Genomic DNA, 13,417 nt, shown 5'->3' on the forward strand with positions numbered 1-13,417 from the left:
TTATATGTTTGTTGTTTTGTAATTTTAAACTGAATTTTGGAACGCAGCATTTTCGGATTTGACCTGTGGGAATAATGTTGAACTCTGGTAGAGAGACAAATGCTATGAAGAAACAACCACTTTCTATATAATGCTGATTGGGGCTTTGTCTTGAGTTGTTTACTAACCAAGAAATGGACCTGATAGGTCAATTATATTCTCTAAATGTTGAATTTCTTCCAAGATCCCTAGTGCAAAAGTATTATTTAGAGACTATTCATACTTGGCCTAAAATACCTACTTTTGTATGGTCGCCATTTGAATGTCAATGTAAAGTACTAAAAGTACAATTAAATTCAATTACGATTATGATCTTGGTTGATTCAAAGATGTACAGTCCCTCTATAACTAACAAGTTCTATAAAAAGTGGTAAAAATAGTCAATAGAAATTGTTAGAGCTATTCATAGCTTGTAAGCCTTAACTCTCTAATTCTTCAGTAATTGAATCAAGTTTTGGAAAATCACTTTTTCCTACAGTTACCTAACAATGTACATGTTCTCTCACTGATTTGAGAAAGCAAAGTGGCCAATTCGCTCATCAGTGAGACAATGTTAACATTGTCTCACTCTAATTACTTTGTCTCACTCACTCCAGATTTGCAACGTGAAGGCACGAAATAGTGAGCGTGTAACATGCAGACAAGGTCGTATACGCGCAAAATACGTTTGGCAGCACTGGCTGTAAATCAGCTGGCCAGCTGTAGTTCTGTTGTATCATTAAATGTCATTTTAAAAGTTCACTTCTGTGTAAAAATATGTCACGTTTCTTTACCAATTTATTTGTTTTATGGTAACTGTAGGAAAAATATAATGTGCAGCTCGAGTGCAAAGTGCAATTGCCTCACTTGAGAAACCATTCCTCACAAGCCTTAAGTATTTCTCTCGAGTGAGTCAATTGCTCCCTTTGCTCACTAGTTCCACAAATAACTATTGGTTAATGTTATTAACAATACTTTTCATGTCTATTTCTACAAACAGTTAAATTGTTCAACAATGAAAACAGCTGATTTAATTTTTTTTAATGAATGGTAAAGAGATACTAGTAAGCTGACAACAAGAGTACTGATTGAGAGCAAGGGAAAGTAAATTTAGAAATTTCTATACAAAGCTGGCAAAAATAAACCTCCCACAATCCCAGTTGGCTAATACAAATACTAAAAGATTTCAAAAATTGTTGATAGAACCAAATCTTTTTTGCTGTTCCAACCAAGGGCCGGTCCTGTCATGGCCAGATAAGAGGGTTTCTTCTGTAAACTAAAGGTGGCAGAACACAGAACACAAACGCGTGTACTGGCAAATAATGTAGGACCAATTACTTATTGTCGGGACCACATAAGTTTGCAGTTAAGGGAGGAGCCTATTTACCATATTGTTTTGAATGAACCAATGAGAACGGTGCGGTGTTGCCAAATCTGATAATACCAGCTGATTTGAAAATATTGCTTTTATATTTTAATTAGTGTTGTCAATGGGCGATGTGGCAACGTCGCACTAGCCTTGTCTTGTGATTGGCTGCCACCAACTGCAAACTTACGTGGTCCCGACTTTAGATGTAATACCATACTTATTCTTAATGATGGTGGAGCCTATAATACAGAATTGGATAGTTCATTGTATTGTTATTATTCTATGGGATATTGTAATTGTGTTGTTAAATATCGTCTGCTGAAATTAATTAAATAAATAGTAAAGTCTTACCTTAGCAATCCTTATTAAAGGAATGCATATGAATAAGGATTGCTAAGGTAAGACTTTACTATTTATTTGATTATATAAGCAATCCAGAGGCTGAAATGATAGATGAAATTAATTATTGTAGTGGAGAATAGCTCCAAAAAACGAACCAGTAAGATACATTAAACCCTACATTAAACCCTGGTTCTTATTTCCCAGAATTGTTGTCTAAAGAGACATTTTTAGGTTCTTTAGACAGTTCTTTAGAACTCTTTACAGTTCTATGGTAATTGCCAGATACGAAGGGTGATATAATTAGATACCAGATATCATCATCAGCCAAACTAAGGGTTGGCTAGCTAAACATTCTGACTTTTACTCACAAATTCTGTCTATTTCAATTTGAACGTCCCCAACTGGAAATGAGAGACCTTGAAATGATTTACTCCTCACAGTAAAGGAGCATATCTCCCTGGACAACAGGTGAAATGTTTAAAAATTATTTTATTACAAAGGGAATTAACGTTTTCAAAGTGTCCACCCAATACCTCAACGGCAAAGAAATAAGAAACACATTTTTAGTTAGCATTTATAACAAAAAGAAGTTTATTGATGAATATAAATTAAAGCGACACGACTGTTCTAGAAGTCCATGACTCTGGCCAGTTTCTTGAGTCGGTTGAGGAGGATGTCTCCTCGCTTGACGGTTGTCTGGTAGAGAATGTTCCTGTCCAGGCTAGCCTCGGGAGCTTCCTTGCTGCGCACTGAGTCGTCCAGATGAGCACTTGTGATCACTGTCCCGGCCACCGAATCTATCTTGCACTGAAGTCTCCCAGCAGCGGCAAACCTGGCCACCTCTCGCTCGATAAACTCACTGGTCACACCGAAGGACTGGGCCATGTAGTCCAGACTGGAAATGGACAGAGATTACAGATTAAATTTGAATAAAAACACTTCTACCACCATAGGCTTAACTGGTTCTGACTAAATTTAACGTTCAAACGTAGTAGTAAAAACAAATCAGCGAAAAAATGATAAGAGAACTCTTTTAAGGGTACACATTTTTGGTGGCCCTCGTTTTAGTAGCCTAATTAAAAAAATAACAACATAAAAACAAGTACCTCCACCTCCGACCTCATATACAACAACTACTTATTACAGCTTTTTAATTTTTATAAATAGCACAAACAAATCTTGGTAAAAAAATTACCACAAAATTAATTTAACTAATATTCTCAAACACTATTAGATTTGACTGAATAAAATGGCACACAAAATACATTGATGGATCAAAAATAAGTTTTCTGATAGTCCCCTGTAAGTACATAAGAAACCAAGATTACATTCATGTCATGGCATGATCAATTTTTATTTGATCTGATAAGCTCCTAAAATCAGTTACCTGAGAGAGCGGTAAGCCTGTAATATCTGTTTGTAGGCTCGCAGCCTCATCTCCTGGACGTAGTGACGGTAGTGGGGATGCAGCAACGGATCCCTCTTCATCTCAACCTCAATACGAGCCAAGCAAACGAGGAAGTCTGAGTAGCGACCGTCATACAGTGACACGAAATACTCCCTTAGGTCCTGGATAGAAGAATCAAACATAGTGCTTAGTAGAACTTATAAATCTGATACTTTGTACAAAGGTTGGTCCTATTTGTCTTTACTTATGCACTAGGCTTGAAGTCAATTGCTTAGCAGGTTTAAAAGTTATGGATACATTTGTGAGAATCACAAACAGATAGAAAACCAGGCATTTTAGACCCATTTTGTTTGTATGTTTTTTCATTGTTTCGACCTAAGGAACAAATATACAAAAGCGTTCCAGAGAGTTTGTATACACGCTGTACATCCTTGCAGTGATCTTTAGACAGTGTTTTACTATTACATTATAAATCAAACGGGCAGTGGTGGCCGCAGTGTTATGATAAAGTAGGCAGCTTGTCTCAAACCAGCAATGTCAGACTTATTCTCTCTAAGGCACTATCACTATACCTTGTTCGGAGGAGTTCATCAATAATTTCCCACAAAAATAAGAAATAGTGCCACAAAAATCAAATACCTGATACTGAGAATGAAGAGCTTGCGCCATAACTCCGTGCAGCATGAGCTTCTTCCTCAGGTCACACCGGGGCAGAGCGATCATACAAGACAGCACGGTGTAGCGGATAATGGTACCAAAGTCAGCCAGCTCGTACGACTCAAATGTGGGAACTACGTCGACGAACAGATGAGCAGCACGGGTGAAGTCTCTGATGGCCAAACTCCAAACACCCTCGTAGGCCTTCAGCTTATTACGAGCACTCCAGTCCCCACCGCTGATACCTTGGTAAAATAACAATAAATTAATGGAAACTGTTAAAAGGATTTAAACAACGGACACCTTGGCCACAAGTTGCGGTTTGTTAGGCAAATGGAATGAGAAAGTTGAAATATAGGTTTATGATGTGTGCTGCATTTTTTCCCTATAGGTTCTAGCCTAGAATTGTCCACATTACTTCAGGCTAGGACTAAAGGTAGTATATAAGGTAGTATATAAGGTGGCATTATCACTTAGATCAAATCTATTGGTGATTGGCGGGATTCGAAACCAGGACCTCAGAGACCCAAGTCCCTGCCCTACTACTAGACCAGCTCACACCCCCCTGTGTGGCTGCATTTTACTGTTAGGTATTCAAATTAAAATGTTGGATGACTGGAAGAGTAAGGTATGTATATGATTTTTTTAAATGTAGGCCTATGTAAAAGACAATGAGGAGCAATGTTAAAAATGCATAAGATATATTGTTAATGGCTCACTTGTCAAAAATGTAGAATGATTACAGTGTGTGACTGCAGCCTATTTGAAATATAAGCTTTAGCTTTCCAAATAGCCTATCATATCATTTATAATTTATAACATTTTGTCATGTTATAACTTTATACATACAGTAGGCCTAATGACAATCGCTAACTACATCAATCAAGAAATGGGACAGTGGCCTATGTAGGATTTAAAATTCTCTCCTGTGTTATGAATTCTGTTTTACACATATTCTGTAGGTAATCAGGTTAATGTAAATTTCTGTCTTTTTGGCCAAATTTAATGTTTTCCATGTACTGAACAATAAGTATATTTTCCTCCCTCACTTTTTATAGCCTACTTGTGTGATTTAATTAAATTTACTTAAGAGATGCATTCTACACCCTTACCTTCAATTAGTTCAGTAGCCTTTTCAATCGCTGTGCTCATTCCCTTAATGTTACATCCGTGGAAAAAGGAGATTCTGAACAGTGAGAAGACAGCATCGATCCTGTGACTCTTGGGCACAGTCTTGTCATCAACCTTGGAGTTGGCCAGGGTCTGAGGAAATGTATAAGTACCGGTACATCAGAAGATGATTTCCACATCAATGCAATTTAATCTTGGATTTTACTCTAAATTCTGTATACAGTCCAAAAGGCAGTCTCTGCACAGTGCGACCAAATATTCTGGGTAACTAAGTGATAAGAGATCTAATTTCAATCGATCAATTTCAGGGTCGTTGGTTTAACCCTGAGGGATAGATTTTGATTTTAGATACCATTAATCAAGGTATCGTTGAAGCGATTGAATTAATAAAGTTTTAATAGAATCACGTTGCACATCAACATAACCATAGTAGACTAATGCCACTGATGTAAAAATATATGACAGAATCTTATATATTAAAAAAATTTGGTTTTTCTTTTCCGAGTTCGTTTGGCTCTTCTACCCGACCGATTTTCATTATTGAGGTCTCAAATTGAAGGTATGCACGCACAGATTTGCCATCAAGCATCGGCATATATTTATCTATAATCCCACTCAGTTTATACGTAAACGAAATTTGCTCCCCATGTATTTCTTATGGGAGTTAAATTTGGCTTTTCTTTGCCGAGTTCGATGGGCTCTTCTACCCGACTGATTTTCATGATTGAGGTCTCAAATTGAAGGTATGCACGCACGAATTTGCCATCAAGTATCGGCATATAATTATCTATAGTATTACTCGGTTTATACGTAAACGAAATTTGCTCCTCATGTATTTCTTATGGGAGTTAAATTTGGTTTTTCTTTGCCGAGTTCGTTTGGCTCTTCTACCCGACCGATTTTCATGATTGAGGTCTCAAATCGAAGGTATGCACGCACAGATTTGCCATCAAGCATCGGCATATATTTATCTATAATCCCACTCAGTTTATACGTAAACGTAATTTGCTCCCCATGTATTTCTTATGGGAGTTAAATTTGGTTTTTCTTTGCCGAGTTCGTTTGGCTCTTCTACCCGACCGATTTTCATGATTGAGGTCTCAAATCGAAGGTATGCACGCACAGATTTGCCATCAAGCATCGGCATATATTTATCTATAATCCCACTAGGCTTATACGTAAACAAAATTTGCTCCACATGTATTTCTTATGGGAGTTAAATTTGGCTTTTCTTTGCCGAGTTCGTTGGGCTCTTCTACCCGACCGATTTTCATGATTTAGGTCTCAAATTGAAGGTATGCACGCACAGATTTACCATCAAGCATCGACATATATTTATCTATAATCCCACTCGGTGTATACGCAAATGAAAATTTGCTCCCCATGTATTTCTTATGGAAGTTAAATTTGGTTTTTCTTTGCCGAGTTCGTTTGGCTCTTCTACCCGACCGATTTTCATGATTGAGGTCTCGAATTGAAGGTATGCACGCACAAATTTGCCATCAATCATCTACAAATATTTACCTACAGTATTACACGACCAGAACACATAATTTGATTTATTTTATATTTCTTACTTCAAATTAAGATGTACCTTTACCAGTTATAGATTTATAATCCCATATATTTAAGTCTAAGAACCTTCAGTTAAATACTGGTTTTCATTTAATTAAGTTATTCAAATCCGACGAGTTTCAAGCAAATGCAAGGTGAATAACCAATATAAAAATTATTTTTCATAATGTTTTAATATGGTTAAAAATCAATAGCTCCAGTATTGTTCCTGTTTTTCTATATGTTTTAGACACAAAATAATCAGTAAATTATAGGATTTAAATTGAGCTATTGATTGTTTGAATCAGTTAAGCTCAAGATACCGTATTACTCAATAAAAAATTATAAATTTGATTATTTCTCGGATATAATAATTAATTTAACGCTGCGGAGCAGCATGGGTCCTCTAGTAAACATTGAACACTAACCGTTGCGTTCTCCCTGTCCCCGATGGAGCACAGATAGTCCAGTTTGCTTTGCCACACTCCACACAGCTGGCTTTGGTCTTCCTCGTCCATTACATTGTTTTCATGTTCCTTCTCCAACTCCTCAAGTCGCTTGGTATTGGCTACACTCATCTCGTCATACAGCTTGGTGTCAAACTCCCAGCCTAGGTCTGCACATACCTGTAACAGCCATCAAAAAACAATTTTAGTTTTTCTAAATTTGTTTGCATATATTAATCTTTTAAGACAAATTAGTTTCTTTGAATGTAAAATGTTTTTCTTGGTATTGAAATCAGAGAATTGCTTCAAAAATAGGCTAAGTTTTGAGAAAAATAAAGAGTTAGGTAGCCTGTCCTCAATTACTGTATAATTTGTTTACGTAAGACCTAGCAGTACAAAATTTAAACGGTTAGTAGCACTGAGATGTAAGTATGAAATGCTATCGGTAATGGTTGATAAATGATTTAAGTTTCACCACCTAGAATTAAATGATAAGTAAAATTAATTAAAGAAAAGTTCCATGGTATTTACATAAATTTACTCACCTCTTTGTAATATGGAGCCATGTTTCCCTGTTTTATTCCAGTCATCAGCTTCTCCTTGAGTTCTTTATCTCCCTGGTACTCTGGCAACTTGAGAGTGAAGCGCCAATGGGCCATCTGCATGTACGCCGGGGTGACTCCTTCTCCTTCCACCATCTAAACAGAGGGTTCCATCATAAATCGAGGCCTCACAAAATCACAAAAAATTATAATATACATAAGGTACAGTACCGAATTTTACATTGTCAATGACCTTGATAAATTCAGAATTTGTTATAAGCCACAATCTTAAAGCCGTCAGGGGCTTCAACTTATCAATCTGCACACGTAGAACACAACACACACACAACACAAGGCATAACAAAAGCTAGGCTTTGATTTATTTATACTAGCAGTGTAAAGGGAGCGTTTTGCAACGGGCAGTAACAGTGCACTGCTGGTCCAGGTGATGTGAAAGTTATTACAGTGTGCTGTAAGGCACAAAGGGTAAAAGTGAGAAACAGTAAATAAAAATTGAGGTAGGCCTAACTTAGGCCTACACATAACCTCAAGACTTGCGGTGGTATGCTGTCTTATGCGCAGAATGCTAAATATAGTGAAACATCATATCTTGATGAAAGTATATTATGGCTGCTTTCATAGCGTATTGAGTTATGGCATCGTACTTTGGGGCAACAGCAGTGAAGCAAACAGAGTCTTTCTACTACAAAAGATAATTATTAGAATAATATGTAGGCCTAGAACCCATCTTTTAGAACATTGCAGACCGCTTTTTATTAATCTTAAAGTTCCCACCCTTACCTCTGTTTATATATCGAAGTATATAGCGAAGTCTTCAAACGCAACCACGAAATAATTTAAGTTAAATAATTATAATACCAGAACAAAACCATAAATAGCCTAGGCTAAGTTTAGTTATGTCCTACACCTGAATTGTCACCAAACATCATTGGTAATAGCTGGACCACACCACTCAGCAAGTAAAATATTTAATAAATTGACAGAAGACATAAGAAGCTGCCAAGACAAAACTTATTCAAGAAAAAACTCAAAAATTACTTAGAAGTAATTTTTAGAAAAGGCCTACAAAGTGGAAGAATTTTTGGAGGAGTAAGAGAAGATAGGCCCTACCTGAAAATTAAATACCTTTGACGACCACAGCTGGAAAGCTACTAGTGGGATCATCACAAGTAGGCCTAGGCCTAAGTAAGGCTAATTTTACCAAATCTTTGTGTTTCTTACCTTTTAAATCAAGGTTAAGTTTACTTGAATAGGCCTACCTATCTAACTCAAAATACTTCCAACAGGTTTTAGCCAAACAAATATAGGACCAGTTTTAACATAATCTTGAATTAGGCTAGCCTATTTGTAATTAAAAGCTTGTTCAAGAACTAAGCTAACCTATAGCACAGCAAAGCTGCAAATTATCTAATTCAAATTATTTAAATATTAGGGCCTTAAATAGATTGGTTAAAAAATGGCAATGAATACTCTATCATTTGCGGGGAAAGTACTTACAGTAAATTGTTAAGATGTCTTTTGTTATTTTAATATAAAATAAAGATTATCCTTTCTTTAGTAGTTGACAGAAGAGAAGGTACAATAAACGACAGTCATGCAACTTATCATAGACAAACAAACAAACTATGTAAAGAAAGGTAAAAAGAAGAACAGAGTAGCTTTGAACTTCCTATATGTCATATATGACAGGCATGTATCGTGGATTATCACTACCATGGATTAAATCTCTCTTGAATATTGTTACTCCTAAACGAGTTTACAGGACCATGATGAGTTTACAGTATATGCTTTCTACTTCAAACCTTCAATATTTTCACTACAAGTAGGCTTCTCGTTCGGTTACAAAATCTGAAGCCTGTTTTACGTGTGATGCTATTGGAGACGTTAGAGCATAATGAACAACTAAACAACCTCTGGATGGCAGGTGAACGAGGCAGCTACCAAAAGGGCTTTTACGCCACTATGTCAACGGGTCCATGGGTGTCAAGTTACTTTGCTTTGTCCAAATTGAAACTCTCAATCACCAAATCATTGGAAAAGCGATTTCGTTGACTTGAGAGAGCAGTTGCAATCAATATAACTTAGCCTATATTGATTGCAACTCTCTCAAGTCACCGAATCGCTTTTCCAATGCTTTGGTGATTGAGATAACGACATGTAAGCATTCCGCGATCGTAGCAAAATCTGGGATCTTCCGTTTGCCACGGCAGCGACGCCTGAAGCTGTAAGTCATTCTCCCATGGTCGTGGACCACTTCGTCATCACTCCCGTGATCACAATTTAGTTTCTTGATGCGACGACGTGAATAAAATAACCGCCGTCGATGTTTGAACGTACGCTTGGTCCGGGACTAATGACTCTGATTGTCATACAACACAGTAACACGCGGTCATACCATGGCATGGGTCCTACACAGAATTATTTATCTTTTTTTTTCAAGATCATATTTCTGTGTTATAAATTTGATAACAAGGGATTACAAACTATGATTAAACCCCTGGAGGAACAAGAATCGTGGACGTCCGCTAAACAAGGTAGGATTGCTGTTTTGACAGTGAGTTTTTACTAAGGTATTGTTGCAGTTTCCGGAATTCCTGAATTTATGATAGGTTCCTACTTATATTAGAAAATCCTGGTCACCAGTCACCACAATATACAACTGTAAATAAATTAAAGTCATTTTTCCCTTAAAGAGACAAGTGCAAATAAAATGTGTTTTTCACATTAATCGCATATTAAATCTTACTTACATTTGAAAACATAGAGGTGGAGGCCTCCTTTAATGCATTTATTGATTTCTCAATAGCTTCCTGCATTGCTAATAGAGAATTTTTTACACCAATATTTGGTAGCAATGCATTTATGTCTTCACAGTTAATACCCTTTTCTTTTTGGTCTAATGCAGCAAATTTATTTTCAAGTAGATGAATTTTATCTTTTATTTCCTTTTCCAACTTTAAACACTCTTCCTCTAAATTCTTAACATATTCTGCACTCTGCCTGAGCTTTAAGGAAGAATGTTCTAAATCTTCTCTAAGCTCGTTTACTTGGGTTACAAGTTTTCCATAAACATGATTCCAATTTGTGTCATTTACAAGAGTATCCTGGTTTTCTTGCATGAATTTGAAATCTCTTTCAGTCTCATCATTGGACCGATCTATTGCAGCACTTTCTAGGGGGTTGTCCTCACATTTTTGTTCATTGCTTGTTCTAATAGTTTTATCATTGTCAGTAACAGAGCCATTATTTTCATCAAACTGCATGAATTTGAAATCTCTTCCAGCCTCATCATTGGACCGATCTACTGCAGCACTTTCTAGGGGGTTGTCCTCACATTTTTGTTCATTGCTTGTTTTAATAGTTTTATCATTGTCAGTAACAGAGCCATTATTTTCATCAAACTGCATGAATTTGAAATCTCTTCCAGCCTCATCATTGGACCGATCTATTGCAGCACTTTCTAGGGGGTTGTCCTCACATTTTTGTTCATTGCTTGTTTTAATCATTTTATCATTGTCAGTAACAGAGCCATTATTTTCATCAAACTTATGTGAAATATTTCTTCCTTGGTCAAATGTTACAGATTCCTCAGCAACACTACTCTTAAATCCTACATCAAATGATTTTTCACATTTTGTTTTAGTGTAATCAGCTAGGTCACTTGTTAGACATTTGCTTTTACTTTTATCAGTAATTGAAGTTAATTTTGCATTTGATAAGTGAAGATCTACTGACCTCTCAGTTTTCATACTATTATGGCCTTTATTATAGCTTCCACAGCTTTGTTCAGTGTGTTCAATTATAGTTTTGGGAATTCCTCCTTTACATTTCCTTCCACTATCTTTAGTTTGTAATTGATTTTCTTCTGTTCCTTTTTCTAGGTGTTCAGCTTCAATGCTGTAAATTTCTTTTTGGATAGTTGAATCATAAATATTATCTGCAAGATCAAATTTTTCAAAGATTCTCTCATTGGTAAACATACTAGTATATGAATCTGGCTGATAATTTAACAATGTTTCCAGCTCTTCTATTCTTTTCCTTATGACGGTTTCTTCATCTTTCACCACCTCTATTGACTGTCTAATATCTCTTAAAATTCTTTTAAGTCGGTCTAATTTTTCCCTTGCCTTTTCTGTTTCTTGCTGAGGAGCTTGCATTTCTCTAGTTTGAATTACTTTTGATATGTACCATATCGTTGCTGTTGATATGAGATTTTCTATAATTTCCAGTTCCCTGGTCAGATCTTCTTCCCTCCTGGCTAGATCTGCTGCGTCAGCTCTATATCTAGAAATCAGCATTCTTAAAGTTCTGATCTTTTCCATCTTGTTATTTCTGACTTCGGTGAAACCAAAACCACAACACATAGAATTCAAATTAGAATTAGACACACGACAACTCTTTTTATTTAAATGAATTCACATCCCTCTTTGGCATAAATCTGTTTAAGGCACAAAGGAATTGTAAAAAATATGGAATATTTGGCTATGATAGTTAACTACACAATTAAAAGTTAAGATTTTGAATTAACCCCAAAAATTGATTGTTTACTAACTAATAAAGAAAAACAAATCATTCCAACTGTTGATAAACAGTTCAACATACATCAACACCATAACCTAATACCTCTTATACAGTAGTGTGATTTAGTGGTGTTTTTTTTTCTGTTACTCTATTGGGTGTTTTTATTGGTAGACAGATGAAAAATGGACTAGTAAGTTACTGATAACATTCAATGGAAATAGATTTTTTTGCAGGGGTTAACTTAACCTCCTTCTCACAGAAACATAACATAATCATAGTGGTACTTTTTTTATTTTTTATTATTTTTTTTTAATATCACGCTACTTATCTCCATTCATACTTGGCTTAAAATACCTACATTCATATGGTCGCCTCGCCATTTTATAAAAAAGTATTATAAAGTTCATAAATGTTTATTGTTTAGGTACTTTTTCCCTCACATTGTTTTAGGCTATGATAAGACTAACCATCACACAGGGGTGCCAACAGGCTACAATGGAAGCGGATGAATTTAAGTGATAGTCTCAATTTGAACAAGCTCAATGGCTGCAACCAGGGCCGGCCGAAGGGGGGGTAACCGGGGCAAGCTGCTGTGGATGAGGGGGCGTGGCGCCGCGGCTATTTGTATTAACCTAAGTATTAAAATATGCGACTGCAACTTCTACTGATGGGGAGGGGGCGCCGCCAACCCTAGGGACGGCCCTGGGTGCAAAATGACATTAATTTAGGTATAGCCATTGAAGAATCGCAACACTGTTTAGTGTACACTATTTTAACAGAATATTCAACTTTTTTAAAGATACATAAAAATTTGAAATCTTTTCAATATTTATTTTGACATCAAACATTTTCAGTTACTATATCCGTGTTTTTTATCATCACTGTGTGACCATGAACTGTGTTTACGAAAAACATATTTTTCCTTGTACAATTCAAATTGTTGTTTCAACTAGAACTTTGTAGAGGTTACTAAGAAATGTAAATTTTTCTAGGCATATTCACCCTTCTTTCTTTTAATTTGGCGGTGACAACTTTTGCTGAGCTCTATCTCAAAATCGGACGAAGGTGAGGTCTGTAGCTCTGTACACATTCACATACTCAGGGGAACCCAAAACGTAGATGTCCACCCAAAACTTTAACTACAAAGTTTTGACAAAAACGATACCTTCTCCATTTAACTATGTATAGGGGAGAAAGTAAAATTTATTTTATTGTTTATTTATCACTTTTTACAACTTTTAAGTTTTTTATGATTTTTGGAAGGGAACAGTTCAAAATCTGGTGATTTTAATATTAAACTACCACAACTACTGCTGTTAGAGCAAAATATATAGCCCAATTACAAAACTGGAATGGGTCGAGAAACTACCCAACATCCTTCAGATTTGAAATTGAGATTCACAACCAC

At 36.1% G+C, this 13,417-nt stretch overlaps 1 protein-coding gene across 2 annotated transcripts; it reads right to left on the reverse strand.

Moving 5' to 3' along the window:
• Positions 1–2,289: 2,289 nt before the first annotated feature.
• LOC128999999 (26S proteasome non-ATPase regulatory subunit 6-like) lies at positions 2,290–11,221 on the reverse strand. 2 transcript variants are annotated; one of them, XM_054426831.1, is made up of 7 exons: positions 10,239–11,221; positions 7,471–7,623; positions 6,908–7,105; positions 4,907–5,057; positions 3,777–4,039; positions 3,117–3,298; positions 2,290–2,624 (listed from the first exon to the last, which is right to left on the reverse strand). In XM_054426831.1, the coding sequence occupies exons 1-7, from the start codon at positions 10,992–10,994 to the stop codon at positions 2,357–2,359; spliced, it is 1,971 nt and encodes a 656-aa protein (XP_054282806.1). In that variant the 5' UTR covers positions 10,995–11,221; the 3' UTR covers positions 2,290–2,356. The 2 variants fall into 2 exon arrangements, with proteins under 2 accessions (XP_054282806.1, XP_054282807.1); XM_054426832.1 differs by lacking the exon at positions 10,239–11,221 and adding an exon at positions 8,986–9,092.
• Between the last annotated feature and the right edge of the window lie 2,196 nt (positions 11,222–13,417).

Source organism: Macrosteles quadrilineatus, unplaced genomic scaffold (genome assembly GCF_028750875.1).
Source record: "Macrosteles quadrilineatus isolate MER2022 unplaced genomic scaffold, UCM_ALF_1.0 Scaffold_8__2_contigs__length_117827958, whole genome shotgun sequence".
Taxonomy (NCBI): Eukaryota; Metazoa; Arthropoda; class Insecta; order Hemiptera; family Cicadellidae; genus Macrosteles; species Macrosteles quadrilineatus.

What these genes read in the sequence shown, in the direction of transcription:
- LOC128999999 (XM_054426831.1), bottom strand. Translation starts at nt 10,994, where the DNA reads ATGATTAAAACAAGCAATGAACAAAAATGTGAGGACAACCCCCTAGAA. An exon ending in CCACCTCTATGTTTTCAAAT is followed by an intron (nt 7,624 to 10,238) that starts GTAAGTAAGATT and finishes CCCTCTGTTTAG; the next exon opens with ATGGTGGAAGGAGAAGGAGT. An exon ending in GGCTACTGAACTAATTGAAG is followed by an intron (nt 4,040 to 4,906) that starts GTAAGGGTGTAG and finishes TATTTTACCAAG; the next exon opens with GTATCAGCGGTGGGGACTGG.